Below are 24,435 nucleotides of genomic sequence, written 5' to 3'. Positions count from 1 at the left end.
CTGAACAAAGATAATGCCACCAAAACACCAATAAGGTATAGGTATATGATTTTACGCCTCTAAACTTCACTTGTCATTATTCACGGCAGCATCCACATTAATGTAGGAGTGTTCAGAAACATTCTATTATTTACAATAAAAAAGTGACTGAAATGGTACAATACATTATTTACAATTCATTTCTATTGGGGGCACAACATAACACAATACATTATTTACCATTCATTTCTATTGGGGGCACAACATAACAATACCTTATTTACCATTCATTTCTATTGGGGTCACAACATAACACAATACATTATTTACCATTCATTTCTATTGGGGGCACAACATAACACAATACATTATTTACCATTAATTTCTATTGGGGGCACAACATAACACTACATTATTTACAATTCATTTCTATTGGGGGCACAACATAACACAATACATTATTTACCATTCATTTCTATTGGGGGCACAACATAACACAATACATTATTTACCATTCATTTCTATTGGGGGCACAACATAACACAATACATTATTTACCATTCATTTCTATTGGGGGCACAACATAACACAATACATTATTTACCATTCATTTCTATTGGGGGCACAACATAACACAATACTTTATTTACCATTCATTTCTATTGGGGGCACAACATAACACAATACATTATTTACCATTCATTTCTATTGGGGGCACAACATAACACAATACATTATTTACCATTCATTTCTATTGGGGGCACAACATAACACAATACATTATTTACCATTCATTTCTATTGGGGGCACAACATAACAATACCTTATTTACCATTCATTTCTATTGGGGGCACAACATAACACAATACATTATTTACCATTCATTTCTATTGGGGGCACAACATAACACAATACATTATTTACCATTCATTTCTATTGGGGGCACAACATAACACAATACATTATTTACCATTCATTTCTATTGGGGGCACAACATAACAATACATTATTTACCATTCATTTCTATTGGGGGCACAACATAACACAATACATTATTTACCATTCATTTCTATTGGGGGCACAACATAACAATACCTTATTTACAACTATAACACAATACATTATTTACCATTCATTTCTATTGGGGGCACAACATAACAATACCTTATTTACCATTCATTTCTATTGGGGGCACAACATAACAATACATTATTTACCATTCATTTCTATTGGGGGCACAACATAACAATACCTTATTTACCATTCATTTCTATTGGGGGCACAACATAACAATACCTTATTTACCATTCATTTCTATTGGGGGCACAACATAACAATACATTATTTACCATTCATTTCTATTGGGGGCACAACATAACAATACCTTATTTACCATTCATTTCTATTGGGGGCACAACATAACAATACATTATTTACCATTCAGTTCTATTGGGGGCACAACATAACACAATACATTATTTACCATTCATTTCTATTGGGGGCACAACATAACAATACATTATTTACCATTCATTTCAAAACAAAATAACCAAAACAAAATGCATACAAGGTTAATGTAATCATTGCGTGCTAGAAATACAGGACCAAATACTAAACTTGACATGTAATTTGAACTTTTATTTAACTAGGCAAGTCAGTTAAGAACAAATTTGTATTTACAATTGACGGCCTAGGAAAAGTGGGTTAACTGCCTTGTTCAGGGGCAGAACGACAGATTTAACCTTGTCAGCTCGGGGATTTGATCTAGCAACCTTTTGGTTACTGGCCCAACACTAACCACTAGACTACCTGCCGCCCATTAATACACTTATGACATCTTCAAATGGGGGGGGGGGGAACACACGACTAGATATATAAAGTGCGTTCATATCTAAAGAGTTACACATGAAAATACCCTGGTGATGTTCTGCAGTCGGCTCGTATACAACATTTGATCTCAAATGCTTGAGTGCAGAGCCGGAGCAAAAGTGTTATCTTCATTGGTCAAACAAATAGGTAGAGGAGTGTACATGTGTAGGGAAGTGTTTCAGGTAAGGCGACATTTAGTCGACAAACTCATTATTTTATCTGTATTCTTTTACAACAGACACGGAAAACACACTTATGAAACAGAGAAACTCTGTTCAGCGTTATTTGCAATACGTAGACATTCAAAATAATGATAAAAACAAATAAATAAATAAAAGGTCAGTCTTATAATTCTAGTACAATTTGATTAGCTGCAGTACATGGAAATAAAATGTCATGATAACGACAAAGGACACACGGGTTAGTGCTTTTACAAGCGTAATATTCTAAAAACAAAGATAGCAAAATACTGGCTTTACATAAGACAAATGTTTAAAGGACTTTTTTGCACATAAGCGAATTTCATTTAAGTAACAGGGAATTAAAAATATTTACCACTTGAAATCAGGACATTGCGAACAAAGCTGTTAAAATAATTCTAAACGAGGCCTTACTAAATTGCACATTTAAAAATATCAGTGGTATTTAAGTATCATAGTGCCTGTGCTAAACTTGTGCAGTGCTGCGCCTTTATAGTCTTGGTCTCCATTTGGTCTTCCGCTGGGCTAGATCGCTGTTTTTTTCCACAGAAATAGAATCTAGGATATTCTAGCCTCTATTCCTCACAGGTAGGGGTACTGACTGAGCTTCCTCTGGCTGAGCTGGTAGGCCGCTGCGCTGGACCGTGGGACGGGGTAAGGCTGGGCCGCCAGCTGCTGCTGCTGGTGGTACTGTCCCTGGGCATGAAGGAGCCCCAGGGAGGAGTAGGGCCCGCTGGGCCGGGCGTGTCTAGAAGAGCCCCCGGCGTGGAGCTGGTCCATGGCCTGAGAGACAGAGGCCAGGGCAGCAGAGGCAGGGTAGGCGTACAGGTTAGGGGTAGAGGTGAAGATGGAGGAAGCCTCTTGCAAACGGTAGGAGTGGGAGGAGACTGGAGGAGGGTAGGTGGGCTGACGGCGCAAGGAGCTGCTGTTGCCTCCTGTTCTGTCTTGTGATGATGACAGCACAGACTGCTGTACCTGGGGAGGAATATAATTGTACATTATAATACGCTACTCGCATTTAGATACTTTCTGCCTCCAAGACTAAACTTGAAATAAGAAGAGGATAAACAAAAACCCTAAGACATGACAAGTGAAGTCAAAAATATTGCTTTATACCTGACTCAGGTTGAGGGGTTGAGATCTGCTAGTTGTGGCCCTCTGATGGCGATCAGAGCTGGAGGCCCCTCCTGCCCTGCTGGACTGCTGAGCTGTCACCTTCTTGGACTTACCAGAGACATTAACGTGTGGATCTGAGAAACAAAAACAAGAAAAAAAACATCCCACATATTTAATGCTGTGAGAATAGGTTAGGTTGAGAAGTAGCACGTGGTTCACAAAGTTCCCAAAGCAACAAAGCTAGAGGCCGCCCCACCTATACAATGGTAGGGGAAACACTAGGCTGGAGGTGTGTGCTAACCTGATATGTGGGTCCCGCTCTCCCCAGACTGAGTCTTCACTGAGGGCAGGATGATGGCAAGGGACTTGGAGGAGGACTGGGACGAGGAGGAGTTGGTGGCAAGGCGCTTGGGGCTCAGGGGACTGCTGATTGACGAGTCAGAGTCATGCGAGTCGTGCACCGTCACACAGCTGATCACATTGGCTCGCTGGTTAACACCAGAGCTGTGACAGAGAAGAGAAAGAATACTTCAGAATTTTCTTTTCAGAAAACAGATATTCACCTTTTGCTTTCATCCCAGCCCCTTGAGAGACAGGACACACATACCCAAAGGGGTTGAAAGCCACGGTCATACACAGTGCTGGATTCAGCTACTCAAAACAGCAGCGTCTCATGAAATCACACATTAGATGGATGCATGAGATTACACTGGACGTGACCTCACCCGGCAGCAGGGAACTTCCTGTCATCTTCGTCCTCTGTGTCGCTGTGGATGGAGATAATGCTGGCAGCAGGGCTGGGAGTATCGGAGATGACGATTGGATCACCATTGAAGGCAGGGATGTTGTCGACCACAGAGGCAGCTTGCTCCAGCGACAACACAGGCCTGCAAAGGGGCAGCACTCCTTTTTAATGTAAAGTACACCGAGATGTTTTAATGCAATTAAAACATGTAAAGATTTTAAAAGTGGTCAATCATAAAGCTCTCACTGATTCACATAAATGACATAGATGGTGAGGAAGGGAACAATACAGTATAAAAGTCCCTTTTGGGTTTGAAAGTTACCTGGTCCTACTGTCGGCATGTCGAGCCTTACACCCTTTCCCCTGCTGGGGTCTTGCTTGGGAGGGGGCCGTGGGTGCTTGACGCCCCAGTGCAAGGTCCTGCTGCATGATGCCATCGTACTGACTGCCATGACGACCCCTGGCATCACAACAAGTTGGAATTAGCTTCCCTAGCATATTGGAATCAGTACAACACGCTGGCATAAGTGGGTAGTTATCTGAACCAACTAATGTCTCCACATACTATAACCGAGATACCAAAGAAATTGCATATATATCAAATAAGGGCTTCCTCTGAAATTACTCTAACTTTCTGCTGTTTAGTCAGTGATATGGGGTGGCAGGAAGCCTTGTGGTTAGAGCGTTGGACTAGTAACCGAAAGGTTGCAGGATCGAATCCCCGAGCTGACAAGGTAAAAGATCTGTCGTGCTGCCCCTGAACAAGGCAGTTAACCCACTGTTCCTAGGCCGTCATTGAAAATAAGAATTTGTCCTTAACTGACTTGCCTAGTTAAATAAAAAAGGTAAAAAATAAGTACATTTGGCCTTAGTGACTTAGCCCAGAGGGATAGCACTGCAGTACTCACCTCCGGTGCGATGCTTGTTGTCCTGAGCAGTCTCCACCAGAGAGAGGGGCTCCCATGGGAGGGTCAGGAACCAGTGTCTGGCTCTGGCTGGGGTTGTGAAGGGCCATGCCTGGCATCTGCTGCCACGTGGAGGGGATAAGGATCTGCTGGGTCCCTGCTGGCCAGCCCTGCTGTACACACACACACACACACACACACACACACACACACACACACACACACACACACACACACACACACACACATATTGTAGGTTTACTTCTCGAACAACAGATACTGAAATCATACTGCAAGTTGAACAGTCTGTTTTGAGAGAAATTGAAAAATGCTGTGCTAAATGTGAGTATGACAGTCAGACCACCACAGAATGCAGGTGCATGAGGAACACATGCAGTTCATCGACAGACATAATTCGGTGTCTGTTCCCGTCACACCTGAAAAGTTATAGGCATCCAGCACGCCCCCACTGAGTCAAGATCAAATTCAGAAGAGAACGATACACTGAAAAAAAACATCCAATGACCGGTCTCTGTTCCCCAGACTTCCAAAGCACGACCTAAACAATAGTTACTGCCGAGGAAAGAAATAGGTTTGAAAATCAAAACACTGTTCAAATGGGAACTCCCAACTGGCAGAAGAGAAAACCGGTCATGCTCTCAAGCCAAGCACACATGTCCTGGAAGGCAGTCCTGTAGAACTGAGAAGGTCCGTTCAAAACACTGGTTGAAGACCTGGAACTCCAAGACGAATCTATGAAGAGAAGCATGACAGATAATCAAGCGGCAGCATTCCAGCGGGCATTTCCCATGTCTACTGCACGATTCCAGGACCAACGCAAACGCCGTTAATCATTTGAATCAACAGCAGGTTTCCCAAGGTTGCAGCGATGAAGGGCACATTTACATTTGGTTGAATTTATTTACATTTCAGCAAGACTTCCCGGAAACTTCAGCTGTCACTGTATAATAATGCAAAAGCCTTGTTTTTATTGGGGGGGGGAAAGGGAAGAAGAGAAAGGGACAGATGAGACGCTGCAAGCAAAAGCACACACTATAGTAAGCAGCAGCACATGCATCCCATGCTCTGCACACCCCTGAAATGGTGTCAGGGGGAGAAAGGGGTACAGGGAAGACGGGGGCAGGAGTGGTGTTTGTGCTTTACCAGCATGGTGGAGCTCTGATCCAGCAGGCCGGGCCTTCCAGCCCCACAGCCCAGGGGCAGCGAATACAGAGGGGCCATTCCTGCCACAGGGGTGTGCAGAGTGGCTACCATCAAAGGAGTGCAGGAGGCCTGGTGGGGGAGGAGGTTTGAGGGACGGGTGTAGGGGTTAGATAACTAGAAATGGGGGGGGTGGACAGATCTGATCGCCACATCCCTTCACCACAGTCTGAGATTTGATTCCCAAAGAAAGGAGAGGAACGTTAAAACAGGTTTAACACGTTGTGATGAAACCTGTCTTTACTCTGGTGAGATACACCCAAGTTATTCATAGGATTCCAAACATGGAGTCAGGCTGCGGGTGAGTGGTCACGCAGCAGTCAGCCTCGCTGTACCTGTGTGAGCATTCCAGGCTGGAGATGTAGAGGCTGAGTGGACTGGTTCTGGGGCCCCATGGGAACAGCGTTGTCCATCCTCACTGGGAAACCAGAGTGTTTGCCGGACGTCTGGAGGCCTACAAAGAAAGGAGGGAGGTAGATTAGTTACAATGTCATGAATATACAGCTCTGCAGAAGCAGACTACAGACTTTACGGCTAATTTAAAGACAATTGGGCGGAATCAAAATGATGAAGTTCAGATCCTCCCGTGTTAATAGATCACATAAGGCTACGGACAAGATGTCCCACTGACCGTTGTCTCCCACATTACAACATATTTACTTAGCGGCGACATGAATTTGGTCTTCATACGAGCGCAAAAAGAGAGTCAAACAAACTGTTGTTCTAACATTGTAACCCTGCTCCATACGGTTCCTTCTCTGCTCTGCTCACCCTGGATGGTGGGGGGGCAGACGATGAGAGTCTGCTGGAAAGGCTCAGCCTGGCCACATAGCTGGGTGGGTCTGGTCTGCAGAGGGACACTCTGCTGGGGGAGACCGGGGATGTTGATAGTAGCCTGCTGATACAGGCCCGGCTGGTAGTTCAGCAGAGGGACGTTGCTGCTCACTGACAGTGACTGGCCACCGGTGGACGCCATCTGACACGGCGGGGATAACATGACATGTGTCGTCAAATATGATTCATGTGTTGAAAGGACATCCTGAGGAAGTCTGACAATACAAGGCATTCGTTTCTCACCTGGTTGTGCTGGTTGAGCTGGCTGCTAAATGTAACAGTGAGGTTTGTAGCTGCACTGGGATTGTTGTTGCTAGAAAACAGATTCTTTCCACTCTCGAAAGCACTGACCCTGCGCTTGCATATGTCCATGTTCTGGAAGCATGACTTCACACTGAAAAAGAATCATATTTATCAGGGCACATGTAACTCTAAAGGAGCAAGGTAAACAGGAGAGGCCATGGAAAATCATAAAAGAGAAAAACAAGATTTGCAAAGCTGTCCTAATCCTGGACTGTTGTGTGTAAGAGCTCTATGCCATTTAAAAATAAAATAAAAATCGAATAGAACGTAAAGGTTGAGTAAGTTACAATGTTGTCCACAAATGTACCCACATTTCTATTGGCTGAAATATTTTCTTTATTTTCACAGCCATTTTAAAGTTGTCATTAGTTACCACAGCCACAAAGTCATAATTATGGCTTAACCCCCACTTCTAAAATGTATCTTAAAATCAGATTTTAAACCTAAGGTCTGGAGAATTGTGTATCGCAAAAAACAGTTTGAATGGTCCAGTGGAAGTGGAAGATTTTGATTGGATGTTATATTTCAAGAACCCCCAAGACACGCTTATAGAAGGGGCGCTGTGTGTAACGTGCGTCACTGTTTTCTGTCCAGGTAGTTGTTGCTACGCTAGTTTCAAGTGGCCAAGTGTTGCCAACTGTCTGCGATTTATATGTATTGAAAGTAGATGACGCAGGTAAAGTCAAACGTCACAACATGTTCTAAAACGTTCTGGTGACAAAACACTTTGTCCTCGTCTCCATTCAGGACGTCCACATGGCTGCTGGCTGTGCTTTGCTACCACTGAACATCTCTTGAAGAGGGGTAGATCCGCTTTAATATTGCAGATCGATTGTAGCTTCCATCAATGTAATTGTCTGCCTCATTTCCAATCCCCCTTTTTTTTTTTTTATATTTCCCTTTATTACCTTCCCCTAACCCCTTGTTATTGGAGTGAACTAATGGGCAACACCACTTCGGCTTCTAGACACACTATAAACATGTTACGGACACAGTGTATTTTACAATAGTTGTTTTTAAATGCCACCCTTCAGCTACCCTCAGACCATCCCATTTATCTCTGAAGACCAACCAGTTCTATTTGCCATATGTTTTTTAACTGTGCCGTTTCACAAAAGTTATGAACCTATATACACTTTAAGGACACAGTATTGTACATTAGTTGTTTTTAGTCGAACTTTGTATAATAATTTACATGGCTCATCGTGCTCTAGCAGCTCCTGACCTTGGTCGTCAGTTGAAACAGTGTTTCCTCCGACACATTGGTGCGGCTGGCTTCCGGGTCGTAAAAGCGTGGTTTGGCGGGTTTCGGAGGATGCATGACTCGACCTTCGCGTCCCGAGCCCGTTGGGGAGTTGCAGCGATGAGACAAGATCGAAAAAAGGGGCAAAAATATATATACACACTTAACTGATAAAAACAAAAAACATTTGATTTTAACCACAATATGTTGTAGAAATATTTGTTCTGTCTTTTCTGGTGGATTAAACTGAAATTGCAACCAACTTCCTATGGGTTGTTTTAAATAGTGATATTTTGGATATTATTTCATTTTCAAATAACCGAAAGTTAGAGCTTGTAATCTGAATAAAGGGGAAAAGGCCATTCTTTAACATGGGGTGAGGCATTCTTACTAATCTGCCAGAGAACAAGTTGAGGTCTAATGCTTTAATATTTAATTATTTCTGCCCTCCGAATTCATATTCATTTTTAAAATAGGCACGTTTAATTTGTCTGGCTTGCCGTTCCTAATAAAAGGGAATATTTTTTGCTCATATAATTTAAAAAACAAGTCGCTAGGTGTAGACAAGCCCATAAGCAAATAGGTCATGACTAAAGAGTTCAATCACAAAGACAGGTATTTTCCTTTCCACGGTAGCAAGATCTTATCTGTGTCTGCTAACTTTCTACAAAAATGTATTGTAATGAGATAATTTCAATGAGAGCATTTCTTCCTTTCGGGATATGAATACAGAGTATGTCCACATCACCGTCAGACCATTGTATTGGTAAACTACACAACAATATAAAAGTTAGTGGTCCAACATGTGGTATAGTAAACATTATAATATGGTATTCTAAAATAGATTTTTTTATTATCTGCAATCTACACACAATACCTCAATGACAAAGCGAAAATGTTCAAAATGTTAGCAAATTTATTACAAATCATTTGGAGAGGCACAGACCCATCTATGTAAGGTCCCACAGTTGACAGACCCATGTCAGAGCAAAAACCAAGCCATGAAACCAAAAAGGTATTGTTACTAGAGAGCCAAGACAGGATTGTGTTGAGGCACAGATATGGGGAAGGGTACCAAAAAATGTATACTTCATTGAAGGTCCTCAAGAACACAGTAGCCTCCATCATTCTGTAATGAAAGATGTTTGGAGCCAACAAGACTCTTCCGAGAGCTGGGCACCCAGCAAAACTAAGCAATCGGGGTAGAATGGCCTTGATCAGGGAGGTGACCAAGAACACAATGGTAACCCTGACAGAGCTCTAGAGTTCCTCTGTGGAGATGGGAGGACCTTCCAGAAGGACAACCATCTCTGCAGAACTCCGTCAATCAGGCTTTTAGAGTGGAGGAGTGGCCAGATGAAGCCACTCCTCAGTAAAAGGCACACGACAGCCCCACTTGGGAGTTTGCCAAAAGGCCCCTAAAGGACACTCAGACCATGAGAAACAAGATTATCTTGTCTGATGAAACCAAGATTGAACTCTTTGGCCTGAATGCCAAGCGTCACATCTGGAGGAAACCTGGCACCTTTCCTACGGTGAAGCATGGTGGTGGCAGCAGCATGCTGTGTGTATGTTTTACAGCGGCAGGGACTGGGAGACTAGTCAGGATCGAGGGAAAGATGAACGGCGTAAAAGTACAGAGAGATCCTTGATAACCTGCTTCAGAGCGCTCAGGACCTCAGACTGGGGTGAAGGTTCCCCTTCCAACAGGACAACGACCCTAAGCACACAGCCAAGACAACACAGGAGTGGCTTCGGGACAAGTCTCTGAATGTTCTTGAGTGGCCCAGCCAGAGCCCGGACTTGAATCCGATCTAACATCTGTGGAGAGATCTGAAAATAGCTGTGCTGCAACGCTCCCCATTCAACCTGACAGAGCTTGAGAGGATCTGCAGAGAAGCATGTGAGAAACTCCCCAAATACAGGTGTGCCAAAATTGTAGCGTCATACCCAAGAAGACTTGAGGCTGTAATCGCTGCTAAAAAAGGTGCTTCAACAAAGGGTCTGAATACTTAAGTAAATGTGATATTTATATTTTTTATAAATTAGCAAAACTTTCTAAAAACCTGTTTTTGCTTTGACATTATGGGATATTTTGTGTAGATTGGTGAGGGGGGGGTAAAAACAGATTCTATTTTAGAATAAGGCTGTAACTTAACACAATGTGGAAAAGTCAAGGGGTCTGAATACTTTCCAAATGCACTGTATGAGCAGCTCCATGGTAAGAAATGTGACCGTTCCTGGTGCAAAACCAATGTCCTATCCCGGAGCTCGGGTAAATGACATAACTAAGCTGCTCCCGAATGTACTATCGTAGTCCATGTGGGTTTTAATGACATTATGAAGGGCAGCTCTGAACAGTTGAAAGTGAATTTTAAAAAGAGCTGATAGAGACTCTGCTAGACACTAACAAAAATACTCATCATATCTGGCCCTGTGCCCTCTTTGAATCGTGGCATAGAATCCTGCTAAATCGTTCATTCTCTTCACAGTTGGCTACGGGACAATTGCAGCTCAATGGGTTTAACTTTTGTTGACAATCTTTCGATACCTTTTGGAAACAAAACACGTTTTATGAAAAGGATGGGATCCACCCAAATAATGCAGGTTCCTGGATCCTTTCAAAGCCCAGCTCAGCTAATCCCTACCATTGTGACGCAGAGTTGTCATAATGCTTTAGCAAATTAACATTACACCAGGGGCATTGGTAGACACAAAGTAAGTAACCTTATTTATGTCCCTCTAACTGCCCCGAATGCCTCTGCTGATCCTGTATGTAGTAATCATGTGCCTATGAACCAGATTTATACTGTTAGCACAGAGGCTGTGTGCCCTAGGAGGAAGTCCACTGTGTGCAGCTCACCCTGTAATAACATGAGCATATCTTCTTCTGGTACGCTTCCCAGTAAAGCAATGAAAACAAGTAAGCATCCCAGAAGAAAGGTGCTCAAAATAGTCCACATTAACATATGTGGCTTAATAAACGAGATTCATGAAATCAGTAAATTTGCTAGTAACAGATGACATTCATATTCTGACTATCTCTGAAACTCACTTACATAATACCTTTGTTGATACAGCGGTAGAAATACAAGGTTATAACATTAACAGAAAAAATTGAAATGCCAACGGTGGAGGTTTTGCTGTTTATATTCAGAACCACATTCCTGTAAAGATTAGAGAGGATCTCATGTTAAATAGTGTTGAAGTAATATGGCTACAGGTTCATCTGCCTCACCTAAAGCCCATTCTGATGGGAAGCTGCAAAAGATCACCAAGTTCTCACAGTCCGTATCTGGATAACATGTGTGAAATGCTTGATAATGTACATGATATCAACTGAGAGGTATATTGACTGGCTTTCATCAAGCTGCCCACTCAAGAAAAAGCTTAAAACTAACGAGTGCCTGCAACCTGGTTCAGATTTTAAATCAACCAATACAATAAGTTTTGTAGTGATTCCTATGTTGTTGATATAAAGAATATATTGGTCCGTGGTATGTAATGGACAGACACTGCACTTGACACATTTATGAAATTGCTTATTCCTTACCTATAAGCATGCACCCGTTAAGAAAATGACTGTAAAAAACATAAATCCCCTTGGATGGATGAGGATTTGAAAAAGCGTATGGTTGAGAGGGATGAGGCAAAAGGAATGGCAAATAAATCTGGCTGCACAACCAATTGGTAAACTTATTGCAAATTAAGAAATCATATGACTAAACTGAAGAAACTACACTTTGAAACAAAGATAAATGACAAATAATGATAGTAAAAAGCTTTGAAGCACCTTAAATGAAATGTTGGGAAAAAAGGCACACTCAGCTCCATCATTCATTGAATCATTCATCACAAAACCAACAGATATTGGAGAGATTAGCAAACTTATACATGACATGCCAGCAACAAACGCTGACACAACACATTCAAGTATATAATGTGACCAGATTATGAAAGACATGCATTGTAATTTTGAATTCCGTAAAGTGAGTGTGGAAGAGGTTGGATGTAAAATTACTGAGGATAATAGCTGACGATATTACCACAACTATTTGCCATTTTTTTTTCAATTTAGGCCTACTAGAAAGTCATTCAGCTACCTAAGAATAGTAAAGCCCCCTTTACTGGCTCAAATAGCCAACCAATTAGCTTTTGTAACCAACCCTTAGTAAACTTTTGGGAAAAATGGTGTTTGACCAGATGCAATGCTATTTTACAGTAAACAAATTGACAAACTTTCAACATGCTTATAGGGAAGGACATTCAACAAGCACAGCACTTACACAAATGACTGATGACTGGCTGAGAGAAATTCACGATAAAAAGATTGTGGGGGAGTGTGGATTCTGACATTATCGATCAAAGTCTGCTGCTGGAAAATGTATGCGTTATGGCTTTACACCCCCGGCTATATTGTGGATAAAGAGTTACCCGTCAAATAGAACACCCTCTGTGAGGGTGTTCTTTAACGGAAGCCTCTCCAACATAATCCAAGGAGAATCAGGAATTCCCCAGGGCAGCTGTCTAGGCCCCTTACTTCTTTCAATCTTTACTAATGCCATGCCACTGGCTTTGAATAAAGTCAGTGTGTCTATGTATGCAGATGACTCAACACTATACATGTCAGGTACTACAGCGACTGAAATGACTGCAACACTTAAAGAGCTGCAGTTAGCTTCAGAGTGGGTGGGAAGGAATTAGTTAGTCCTAAATATTTCTAAAACTAAAAGCATTTTATTTGGGACAAATCATTTACTAAACCCTAAACCTCCACTAAATAATGTGGAAATTTAGCAAGTTGAGGTGACTAAACTGCTTGGAGTAACCCTGGATTGTAAATGGTCATGGTCAAAACATATTGATACAACAGTAGCTAAGATGCGGAGAAGTCTGTCCATAATAAAGCATCGCTCTACCTTGTTAACAGCACTGTCAACAAGGCAGGTCCTACAGGCTCTAGCTTTGTCGCACCAGGACTACTGTTAAGTTGTGTGGTCAGGTGCCACAAAAAGGGACTTAGGAAAATTGCAATTGGCTCAGAACAGGGCAGCGCAGCTAGCCCTTGGATGTACAAAGAGAGCTAATATTAATAATATGCATGTCAATCTCTCCTGGCTCAAAGTGGAGGAGAGATCGACTTCATCACTTTTTGTATTTATGAGAGGTATTGACATGTTGAATGCACTGAGCTGTCTCTTTGTACTACTGGCACACAGCTCGGACACCCATGCATACCCCACAAGACATACCACAAGAGGTCTCTTCACAGTCCCCAAGTCCAGAACAGACTATGGGAGGCACACAGCACTACATATAGCCATAACTACATGGAACTCTATTCCACATCAAGTAACTGATACAAGCATTAAAATTAGATTTTTATAAAAAAAACATAAAAATGCACCTTATGGAACAGCGGGGAGGGACTGTGAAGCAACAAACATAGGCACAGACACATGCATACACACACACACACACACACGATAACATACTATACACACTTACACATGGATTTTGTGCTGTAGATATGTGGTAGTGGTGGAGTAGGGACCTGAAGGCACATAGTGTGTTGTGAAATCTGTGAATGTATTGTAAAGTTTTTTTAAATTGTATAAACTGCCTTAATTTTGCTGGACCCCAGGCAGAGTAGCTGCTTCCTTCTTATCTAATGGCATGCATCACCAATGCATCCAGAGGCCTACAGTATTATGGCATTACTGGCCTTATAGACATCTGTCATCTAAAGCAGAGAATAGCTCAACTCACACATTGTTTACATGTTGAGCTATACACGAAGTGTACAAAACATTAAAGACATCTGCTCTTTCCATGACATAGCCTTCACCTTGTCAGCCTATAATCCCTTATCGATGTCAATCCACTTCAAATTAGTGTAGATGAAGGGGAAGAGACAGGTTAAAGAAAGATTTTTAAGCTTGGAGACGATTTGAGATATGGACTGTGTGTGTGTGCCATTCAGAGGGTGAATGGGCAAGACAAAATATTTACGTGCCTTTGAACGGGGCATGGTAGTAGGTGCCAGGCACAACGGTTTGCTTCAAGAACTGCAGTGCTACTGGGTTTTTCCACGCTCAACAGTTTCCCGTGTGTATCAAGAATGGTCCACCACCCAAAGGACATCCAGCCAACTTGACAACTGTTGAAAGCATTGGAGTCAACATGGGCCAGAATCCCTGTCCAACACTTTGACACCTCGTAGAGTCCATGCCCCAACGAATTGAGACTGTTCTTAATGTTTTACACACTCAGTGTATGTTCTCAATTGAAAATGATACCAGTAGACACTGTATATGACGCAAAGCATATACAGTGGCAAGAAAAAGTATGTGAACCCTCTGGAATTACCTGGATTTCTGCATAAATTGGTCTGATCTTCATCTAAGTCTTCATCTAAGTCACAACAAAAAATTATTGTATTTTTCTTGTCTATGTTGAATACACAATTTAAACATTCAGTGTAGGTTGGAAAAACGATGTGAAACCCTAGGCTAATGACTTCTCGGAAAGCTAATTGGAGTCAGCTAACCTGGAGTCCAATCAATGAGATGAGATTGGAGATGTTGGTTAGAGCTGCCTTGCCCTATAAAAAAACACTCACAAAATATGAGTTTGCTATTCACAAGAAGCATTGCCTGATGTGAACCATGCCTCGAACCAAAAAGATAGAAGACGTAAGACTGTCCGCCAACTGAAGCTCAACTGAAGTTGGGAGATGCAACAGGACAACGACCCAAACACAGTCGTAAATCAACAACAGAATGGCTTCAGAGGAAAATACACCTTCATGATTCATGATAGTGTTGTTAGACAAAGCAAGCTTCGAAAAGTAATGTAGTTTTATTGGGATTTGCAACTGTTGTTGGTAAGTAATGAATCTTACAGCTTCTGAAGTAACTTATTCATCCTTAAAATTGCATTTGAAATAAATGCCTTTTGCGGCCTTCTCCCTGAGTGTGCTACACAATCGAAGAGTCTCTCACTCACACGGCTCTCCATCACGTGAATCGGTTTTCCTCACAGGCTACAAGTTAAGACAGACACATCGGGGACGCAACTGCGCTCATCCTTATGTAATTCCAAGGTGCATATTGAAGATATTAGAAGAACTGTCCACGTTTACTTTTTGTCAGCCATCAATATGAATCGGCCTAACAAACAGCAAAAGCATTAGTCTATGTAAATCTACTGTCCCCATAGTACAAAAGTCAACCTATTCTATTCTGTGCGAGAAATAAATATTCCAAACAGTCTGGGCCAGTTGTGGAATGCGATAGATCCCAAATGAATACAACCAATAGCATCCCCCCAAAAAAATTTTATGCAATGTGGCTAACGCAACAGATCAGAACATTTACCTTAAAATGTTGATAAACTATTAGGCTATTTCTTCACATTATAAGCGCAGCAATGCGCACACGGCAGTAGGCTATAAGCACAAATGTTCCATTAGCAGGAAAACACCATTCTCAAAAGTGACCACAAATGCAATTATGCATGTAATGATTTTATTATAAATGTGTATTTTTATAGTGTAAATTCCCCACACTTGAAACTCACGCACCGCTTATAACTCAGCGAAAAAAGAAACCTCCCCTTTTCAGGACCCTGTATTGCAAAGATAATTCGGAAAAATCCAAATAACTTCACAGATCTTCATTGCAAAGGGTTTAAACACTGTTTCCCATGCTTGTTCAATGAACCATAAACAAACAATTAATGAACATGCACCTGTGGAACGGTCGTTAAGACACTAACAGCTTACAGACGGTAGGCAATTAACGTCACAGTTAAGAAAACTTAGGCCACTAAAGAGGCCTTTCTACTGACTCTGAAAAACACCAAAAGAAAGATGCTCAGGGTCCCTGCTCATCTGTGTGAACGTGCCTTAGGTATGCTGCAAGGAGGCATGAGGACTGCAGATGTGGCCAGGGTAATACATTGCAATGTCCGTACTGTGAAACACCTAAGATGGCACTACAGGGAGACAGGGCGGACAGCTGATCGTCCTCGCAGTGTCAGACCACGTGTAACAACACCTGCACAGGATCGGTACATCCGAACATCACATGCGGGACAGGTACAGGATGGCAACAACAACTGTCCGCAATAGGCTGAGATAGGCCTACAAGCCCTCAGACCAACCTGTTGTAAGGCAGGTCCTCACCAGACATCACCAGTGTGTCACAGCATCATACGACTGTCTGCAATGACAACAAGCTCAATCTAAACGCAGTGCGTTACAGGGAAGACATCCTCCTCCCTCATGTGGTACCCTTCCTGCAGGCTCATCCTGACATGACCCTCCAGCATGACAATGCCACCAGCCATACTGCTCATTCTGTGCATGATTTCCTGCAAGACAGGAATGTCAGTGTTCTGCCGTGGCCAGCGAAGAGCCCGGATCTCAATCCAACTGAGGTTGGATTGGAGGGTGAGGGCTAGGGCCATTCCCCCCAGAAATGTGCGGGAACTTGCAGGTGCCTTGGTGGAAGAGTGGGGTAACATCTCACAGCAAGAACTGGCAAATCTGGTGCAGTCCATGAGGAGGAGATGCACTGCAGTACTTAATGCAGCTGGTGGCCACACCAGATACTGACTTACTTTGATTTTAAAAACACCCCTTTGTTGAGGGACACATTATTCCATTTCTGTCAGTCACATGTCTGTGGAACTTGTTCAGTTTATGTCTCAGTTGTTGAATATTGCTATGTTCATACAAATATTTACACGTTAAGTGTGCTGAAAATAAATGCAGTTGACAGTGAGAGGACGTTTCTGTTTTTGCTGAGTGTATATGCCAGTTAGCATCTACACCCGTTGTAAAGCGGATTAATGTGCTTAATTTTAAGAAGTTATTTTGCCATTTTAGTTGTGATACAAACCTTATTAAAACATATAGGCCTATGAGCTAGGCTACATAAGGTGTGCAACTATAATTCAAACAAGTTTTTTTTTAAAGGCATTGTTTCTTATGCTGGGCATCATTCACAAGTGATAATATATAATTCACAAGTGTTAGGCTAATAATCACCCATCAGGCTATTTGTTTTTTAATTTTGTCTTTACATATACTAAATAATATATGTGTGACATTTGTTTTGATTTAGAATAGACCATTATCATGCACATGTATCTAAATAGGGGCAGCGTGGGAAAAAATGCATGTCATCTATGCACTTAATAGGCGAATGGAGGATACTTTTCTCCGTGGTTTATTTTCATGCCAGCCAGGTAGCCTATACTCCTGTTGTAAATAAGAAATGTGCTTAATATTAGGAAAGTTGAGAAATAAATATAGTAGGCCTAGCCAATAGAAAGCTGATGGGATCCTCCTCTTTTTATTAACGGCCATCACTCGGTTTTCTCCCACAATTGCATAGCCTATAGAAATATAGCACATGAGCTCATTAAGTGTTTGATTAGATTTTCGAATACATTTGCATTGATGTCAGAGTGATTAGAGGAACAATAGAGTGCTGAATACCAGAATTTGACTGCCTTCATGACACATGACCGCCGGTGTGGCGGTAATACGGTCCCCGCAACAGCCCTAGCCCTGACTCTACTTACTGTGAGCTGTGAGGAAAGTGCAGCAGGTGTGTCATGGTGACGAAGGGGTGGTTGAGGGTCTTCATGGGGGTGATGCGTTTGTCTGCGTCCAGCGTCAGCATTTTCTTTAGCAGATCAATAAACTCTCTCCGGTCAGCCTTCTCTGCCAGGACGTCAGTTCCCACCAGACTAGTCATGTTCACCTGCAACAAAACACCGAAAGTTGCCTTCTCTGGCTAAGAATGTCTGCTAAATGACGTAAATTTAAACATTAAGTCTCGCCTGACGAAATCAAATACATTTATGACATGAAACAAACCAATTTATTAGCATAATACAAAAACATTAAGACATCAAACGCAGGAGTGAGTTATTTAACAGAATGAATGGTAACCTGCTCACCCTCACCTGCATCATGTCATCCAAACAGTTGAAAATGTATTTCCTCGCCTCCTTTGACTTTATCCCCAGCTCTGCCTCATGCTCTGAAGGTGTCTACAGACAAAAACAAAATACAACAGAAGACTATTACGTACAGTAGCACTACACACTACTGCGCGGAATAAGGGAGCAATAATATGGTAATAAATTGGAAACTAGTTACAGCTAGTAATAACATGCTACCAAAAGTACTGTCTCATATAGGCCTAGCTACACTCATGAACAAAGTATGTACATATCAACAACCCAGACATGTTCTGTTGCCACATACTGTACCTTGAGCCTCCAGAGGGGGTAACTGGAGTCAGGGCCTCTGTTGAAAAAGCGGCTGGTCTTAGTGCCTGCACTCAGGAGATACTCAGCAGGCAGGCCCTGGGTCTGGGAAATGTACCGGATCTGATGCAACCAAGGGAAATGCAAATCAGAGATTGTATTATGAGCGCTGCTTTTTTAGTACAAACAAACGCACATTGCATTAAAGACAATACTGTATAAAATGCTAGATAAAATACAATACTGTATAACTACAAAATGAAAGAGATAAATACATGTCAACGATGGATGAGTGTATTGTCTCACTGACAGTAGAATAATTGCTGCTGACCTGACCATACTCTGAGGCACCGGGATAGAGAGGCCAACCCAAGAACAGTTCAGCAATGACACAGCCCAGAGACCACATGTCGATCGCTTCACAGAAGGGAAGACCCAGGATGATCTCTGGCGCCCTGTAATAACACATACAAACCATTGGACATGTCCATAGTTGTACATTGAGCCTGCAATACATCCATGGCTACTGGGACTCAGATTGTAATTACTATATAATTACTAAAACTAGTATCCCCATTTAAGTCAATTGCAGTGGTCTGATGGGCTTTGCCTGTTCCAGTAATTCTATTTCTATGCTTGTGCCTCCCATGAGACAGTCAGACACTCACCGGTAGTAGCGGGACTGCAGGTAGGTGGAACACACGGCCTTGGAGACATGGCTGGCAGAGCCAAAGTCGATGACCTTGACCCTGTAGGGCTGTCTGAGAGGATCTACAAGCATGATGTTCTCTGGCTTCAGGTCAGCATGGATCAGACCTAGGCTCTTCAGCTTCATCAGGGCCGTGGCCACCTGATGGAAGACAAGAGAGTCAAATATACACTCCCTACATATTTATTCCAGGCTGCATGACATCCGGCTGTGATTGGGACTCCAATAGGGCGGCGCACAATTGGTCCAGCGTCGTCCGGGTTTGGCTAGGGTAGGCCGTCATTGTAAATAAGAATTTGTTCTTAACTGACTTGCCTAGTAAAATAAAGGTGAAATAAGAATACATCTTCAGACAGTGAAGCTAAAACTTTTTATTTGGCTCTATACTCCAGCATCTTGGATTTGAGACAAAAAAAAATAAACAAAAAAACATATATACAATTTGGTCCCATATTCCTATCTCGCAATGACTACATCAAGCTTGTGACTACAAACTTTTTGGATGCTTTTAAAGTTTGTTTTGTTTGTGTTTCGGATTATGTTGTGCCCAATAGAAATTAATAATATATAATGCATTGTGTCATTTCGGAGTCACTTCTACTTTAAATAAGAATACAATATATATTTCTGAAAACTTCTACATTAATGTGGTTGCTACCATGATTATGGATTTATCCTGAATAAATTGCAAATGCATCCATGCGTCACAAGCTGGATGTAGTCATTGCGTGCTATAAAATACAAATACTAAACTTTTATTTTGTATTTTTTTATGATAGCAAATTGGAAGCCACAGTCCCATCGCAGCAACTCCCGTACGGACACGGGAGAGGCGAAAGTCGAGAGCCACGCGTCCTCCGAAACACAACCCCTCCAAGCCGCACTCCTTGACACCCTGCTCGCTTCACTGCACGCTTAACCTGCCACAACAATGTGTTGGAGGAAACACCGTACAACTGGCTGTAGTGACGCCTTAAGCACTGCAATTCGCCACTTGGTAGGAAAAATACAAAACTTTTGACAAAATGTAATACACTTTAAGGGAATTTGTCCAAATACTTATGACACCTTCAAAATGGGGGGACTAGATACCTAAAGTGCATTCATTTTTAAACAGCAAAACAGGTATGAAAAAAATAAACAAAAAAAAGGGGTAACATTCTGTACTGTAGCCTCCTATAAAAACACTCAATCTACAATCCAAAACGCTGGGGTATAGAGCCAAATTAAAATGCATAGCTTCACTGTACAAATAAATACATAGGAGAGTGTATGTATTATGTAGGTGGATGTATGATATGTGTAGGTTATGGGTAACGTGCAATATATGTATCAATGTATGTGTCAAGTGGATAATGCAAAATGTATCGTGTTGTTTTGCATACAGTCAACAGCAGTACTGAAAAAGTGTTCAAGACCATTTTCCCCATATGGATAATAAAAGCATATGGTGGACTGTATCATACCTGCTGCAGCACAGGCCGGATGGACTTGAGTAGCAGCGGGCTGAACTTGCTGTGCTTCAGGAAGTCATAGAGGTTCTGCTCCAGCATCTCAAACACCAGGCAGGTGTGGTTCTTGTGTTGGAAACACTCGTAGGAACGCACAAAGTTGAACTCGTCAGCATTCTCTGTGCTCAGTCTGCTCAGGATACTCACCTGGCGAGTGGAGAAGGGCAGACGTGTTCAATTATATTTCTAATTATTCTTTCTCCTCCCAAACTTCTACAAAAATGTTTTGGTTAAAGCTTACAAGAACGTCACTTTTGCTTAGTGATACAACACTAACCTCAATTTGACCTTGCCGGACATATGAGGGATGATTCTTCAAGATCTTGATGGCCACAATCTCATTAGTGCCACGCTTCCAGCATTTAGCCACCTGACCAAATGTACCTCTCCCTAGGAACTCCAGCACCTCATAACTGTTGGACACAGAGCACAGGATCTCATGCTGCACTAGCTGGTAGTCCCCCTCACTGTGGGAGTTACTACTCTTAGTGGTGGAGGTGGAATGTGCTATGGACTGGGCTGTGGTGGTCCCCCCGCCAGCAGCTGTGCGGTTGGAGAGCACAGGGGCCGAGAGCTCCTCCAGGATCTGAACACTGTCACTGCTGTCCACCTCCTCACTCTTCCTCTTCAGGCTGTTACCATACTGATGTTGGTATAGGTCGCCTGGCTGGGAGGATGATGATGCGGCATCTTTGACAAGGCAACTGGCGTAAGAGGAGGAAGATGAAGAGGAAGGTGGTCCTCGGACGCTGCCGGTGCTGTCTGCCGCCCGTACGACCGTCTGCTCCCGGGAGCCTGCCCCCGTTGATGGGTACCCCTGGTTGGAGTTGGAGGAGTTGTATGCTGGGTTGAAACTTGATACAGAGGGGGAGGATGTGTTTCCATTGCCCTGGCTGGGGCCCTGCTGCTGGTAGTAACTGTTGTTGTTGTCTCCCACTTGGCTGCTCACATCCCACACACTGTTCTCTACCTTCAGTTTCTTGGAGCGAGTGTAGGCGCTGGAGGAGATTGAGGGTGAGGAGAACACCTGGAGCTCAGAAGCCATGTCTACACAAAATGAGAGGCAAATAGAGATGATTGCATGTTACATTTACATTTTAGTCATTTGGCAGTGACTTACAGTAAGTAGTGAGTGCATAAATGTTTCATGCTGGTCCCCCGTGTGAATCGAACTCACAACCCTGGCGTTGCAAGCGTCATGCTCTACCAACTGAACCACACGGGAAAATCACCATAAACTGACAGCTGGTGTTAAGTAGCTAGTGGTCTTACATAGTTGTAATAGATCAGACAGTTGAAATCAGTTTAAATTAAATCACCTTGACAACTCATACCAAGTGAACTATATTTACAAACTGTAGTAGATCATCAGTGTTCTGCTAGCGGCGCCAGCCATGTTATTGCGGAACAAAGCAGCAGCCAAGCAGCCTAATAGCTAGCTAAATGTTATGGAAAACTGGTTGTCAACAGCCGGAAAATAACATAATGTAAAACAAAAACAGATTAACGTCACCTGTGTTTGGTTTAGTCCAGCAGTTCCGATCGTTTTCCCGAAACAGCAGGCCACATTGTTCTTGGTCAATGAAGTGTTAGCTAGCTGCAGCTACAGCGAGATTCCTCTAGAGATCTCTCCTCTGACGCGACATCATTCACACCATCAACCGGAACATCATAGTAGCATTAGCTACGGAGAGATCACACGACATCATATAATTTGGAGATACCTAGCTAGCTAGAAAATGACAAACTAATTCCAAAAACACTAGGAGACCATGATCCATCACTAGTATTACTATGCCAGCAGCACAAATTATGACGCCACTTTGTATAGTAATGAGGAAATCTTCAAAATAAAAGCCCACATTCCTTAGAGTCCAAATCAAAGAAACCCTTTCTCTAACTCTTTGCCAAATCACGAGGTCTCGGCTTTGTGACACACTGCACACAAGCTCTGATGTTGCGCAGTAATCATGTTTCCATCCTTTTTATGAGCGTAAAGTAATTTACATGTCGGTTCTACAGTTTCAGACCGTCAGTGTGGTTGAAAGTATGGATTATTGCCGCGTTCTATACAACTGCGAACTCAGAAAAAAACGAATTATGACGTCAGTGATTTTCAGGTCGGAAAGTCGTTGCTCTATAAAGAGGTTTGAGTTGGATGACTGTTAAAATAGACTTTTTTTCCCAGTTGGAGCTCAATTTTTCGAGTTTCCAATTGATTTTGAACGCTCGGAAGTCGGAGATGTATGGTTCCCAGCTGTGAGTTCCCAGTTTTTAACGAGGGATATGTCCCTCACGCTCCTCGCAGGTTGAGTAATAATAAAAGCAAAGTCAGGCCGCCATGGTTCATATAAAACCTTAGGTCAGACCATGTCTCCTATTTCTATTTGCAACCATACACTACATTTACATTTACATTTAAGTCATTTAGCAGACGCTCTTATCCAGAGCGACTTACAAATTGGTGCATACACCTTATGACAACCAGTGGAACAGCCACTTGCATCTAAATCTTGTTGGGGGGGAGAAGGGGGGTGAGAAGGATTACTTACCCTTACTTACCCTATCCTAGGTATTCCTTGAAGAGGTGGGGTTTCAGGTGTCTCCGGAAGGTGGTGATTGACTCCGCTGTCCTGGCGTCGTGAGGGAGTTTGTTCCACCATTGGGGGCCAGAGCAGCGAACAGTTCTGACTGGGCTGAGCGGGAACTGTACTTCCTCAGTGGTAGGGAGGCGAGCAGGCCAGAGGTGGATGAACGCAGTGCCCTTGTTTGGGTGTAGGGCCTGATCAGAGCCTGGAGGTACTGAGGTGCCGTTCCCCTCACAGCTCCGTAGGCAAGCACCATGGTCTTGTAGCGGATGCGAGCTTCAACTGGAAGCCAGAGCGGAGGAGCGGGGTGACGTGAGAGAACTTGGGAAGGTTGAACACCAGACGGGCTGCGGCGTTCTGGATGAGTTGTAGGGGTTTAATGGCACAGGCAGGGAGCCCAGCCAACAGCGAGTTGCAGTAATCCAGACGGGAGATGACAAGTGCCTGGATTAGGACCTGCGCCGCTTCCTGTGTGAGGCAGGGTCGTACTCTGCGGATGTTGTAGAGCATGAACCTACAGGAACGGGACACCGCCTTGATGTTAGTTGAGAACGTCAGGGTGTTGTCCAGGATCACGCCAAGGTTCTTAGCGCTCTGGGAGGAGGACACAATGGAGTTGTCAACCGTGATGGCGAGATCATGGAACGGGCAGTCCTTCCCCGGGAGGAAGAGGAGCTCCGTCTTGCTGAGGTTCAGCTTGAGGTGGTGATCCGTCATCCACACTGATATGTCTGCCAGACATGCAGAGATGCGATTCGCCACCTGGTCATCAGAAGGGGGAAAGGAGAAGATTAATTGTGTGTCGTCTGCATAGCAATGATAGGAGAGACCATGTGAGGTTATGACAGAGCCAAGTGACTTGGTGTAAGCGAGAATAAGAGAGGGCCTAGAACAGAGCCCTGGGGACACCAGTGGTGAGAGCGCG

At 43.0% G+C, this 24,435-nt stretch overlaps 1 protein-coding gene across 9 annotated transcripts; it reads right to left on the bottom strand.

Moving 5' to 3' along the window:
* Positions 1-1,602: 1,602 nt before the first annotated feature.
* Positions 1,603-22,998, bottom strand: LOC118360000 (homeodomain-interacting protein kinase 1-like). 9 transcript variants are annotated; one of them, XM_035738991.2, is made up of 18 exons: positions 22,436-22,998; positions 21,200-21,969; positions 20,878-21,069; positions 19,371-19,552; positions 19,013-19,157; positions 18,706-18,825; positions 18,391-18,483; positions 18,010-18,191; positions 7,113-7,263; positions 6,807-7,011; positions 6,371-6,489; positions 5,979-6,107; positions 4,818-4,984; positions 4,232-4,369; positions 3,890-4,051; positions 3,466-3,668; positions 3,165-3,298; positions 1,603-3,023 (listed from the first exon to the last, which is right to left on the bottom strand). In XM_035738991.2, exons 2-18 carry the CDS (start codon positions 21,965-21,967, stop codon positions 2,631-2,633), a joined length of 3,483 nt encoding a protein of 1,160 aa, XP_035594884.1. In that variant the 5' UTR covers positions 21,968-21,969; positions 22,436-22,998; the 3' UTR covers positions 1,603-2,630. The 9 variants fall into 9 exon arrangements, with proteins under 9 accessions (XP_035594884.1, XP_035594883.1, XP_035594885.1 ...); XM_035738990.2 differs by having other exon boundaries at positions 4,818-4,987; positions 22,436-22,996; XM_035738992.2 differs by having other exon boundaries at positions 4,818-4,987; positions 18,397-18,483; positions 22,436-22,994.
* Positions 22,999-24,435: the final 1,437 nt, after the last annotated feature.

Source organism: Oncorhynchus keta, chromosome 27 (genome assembly GCF_023373465.1).
Source record: "Oncorhynchus keta strain PuntledgeMale-10-30-2019 chromosome 27, Oket_V2, whole genome shotgun sequence".
NCBI lineage: Eukaryota > Metazoa > Chordata > Actinopteri > Salmoniformes > Salmonidae > Oncorhynchus > Oncorhynchus keta.
Note: the sequence above shows the minus strand (reverse complement) of the source record. Positions and strands in the feature narration are given on the sequence as shown.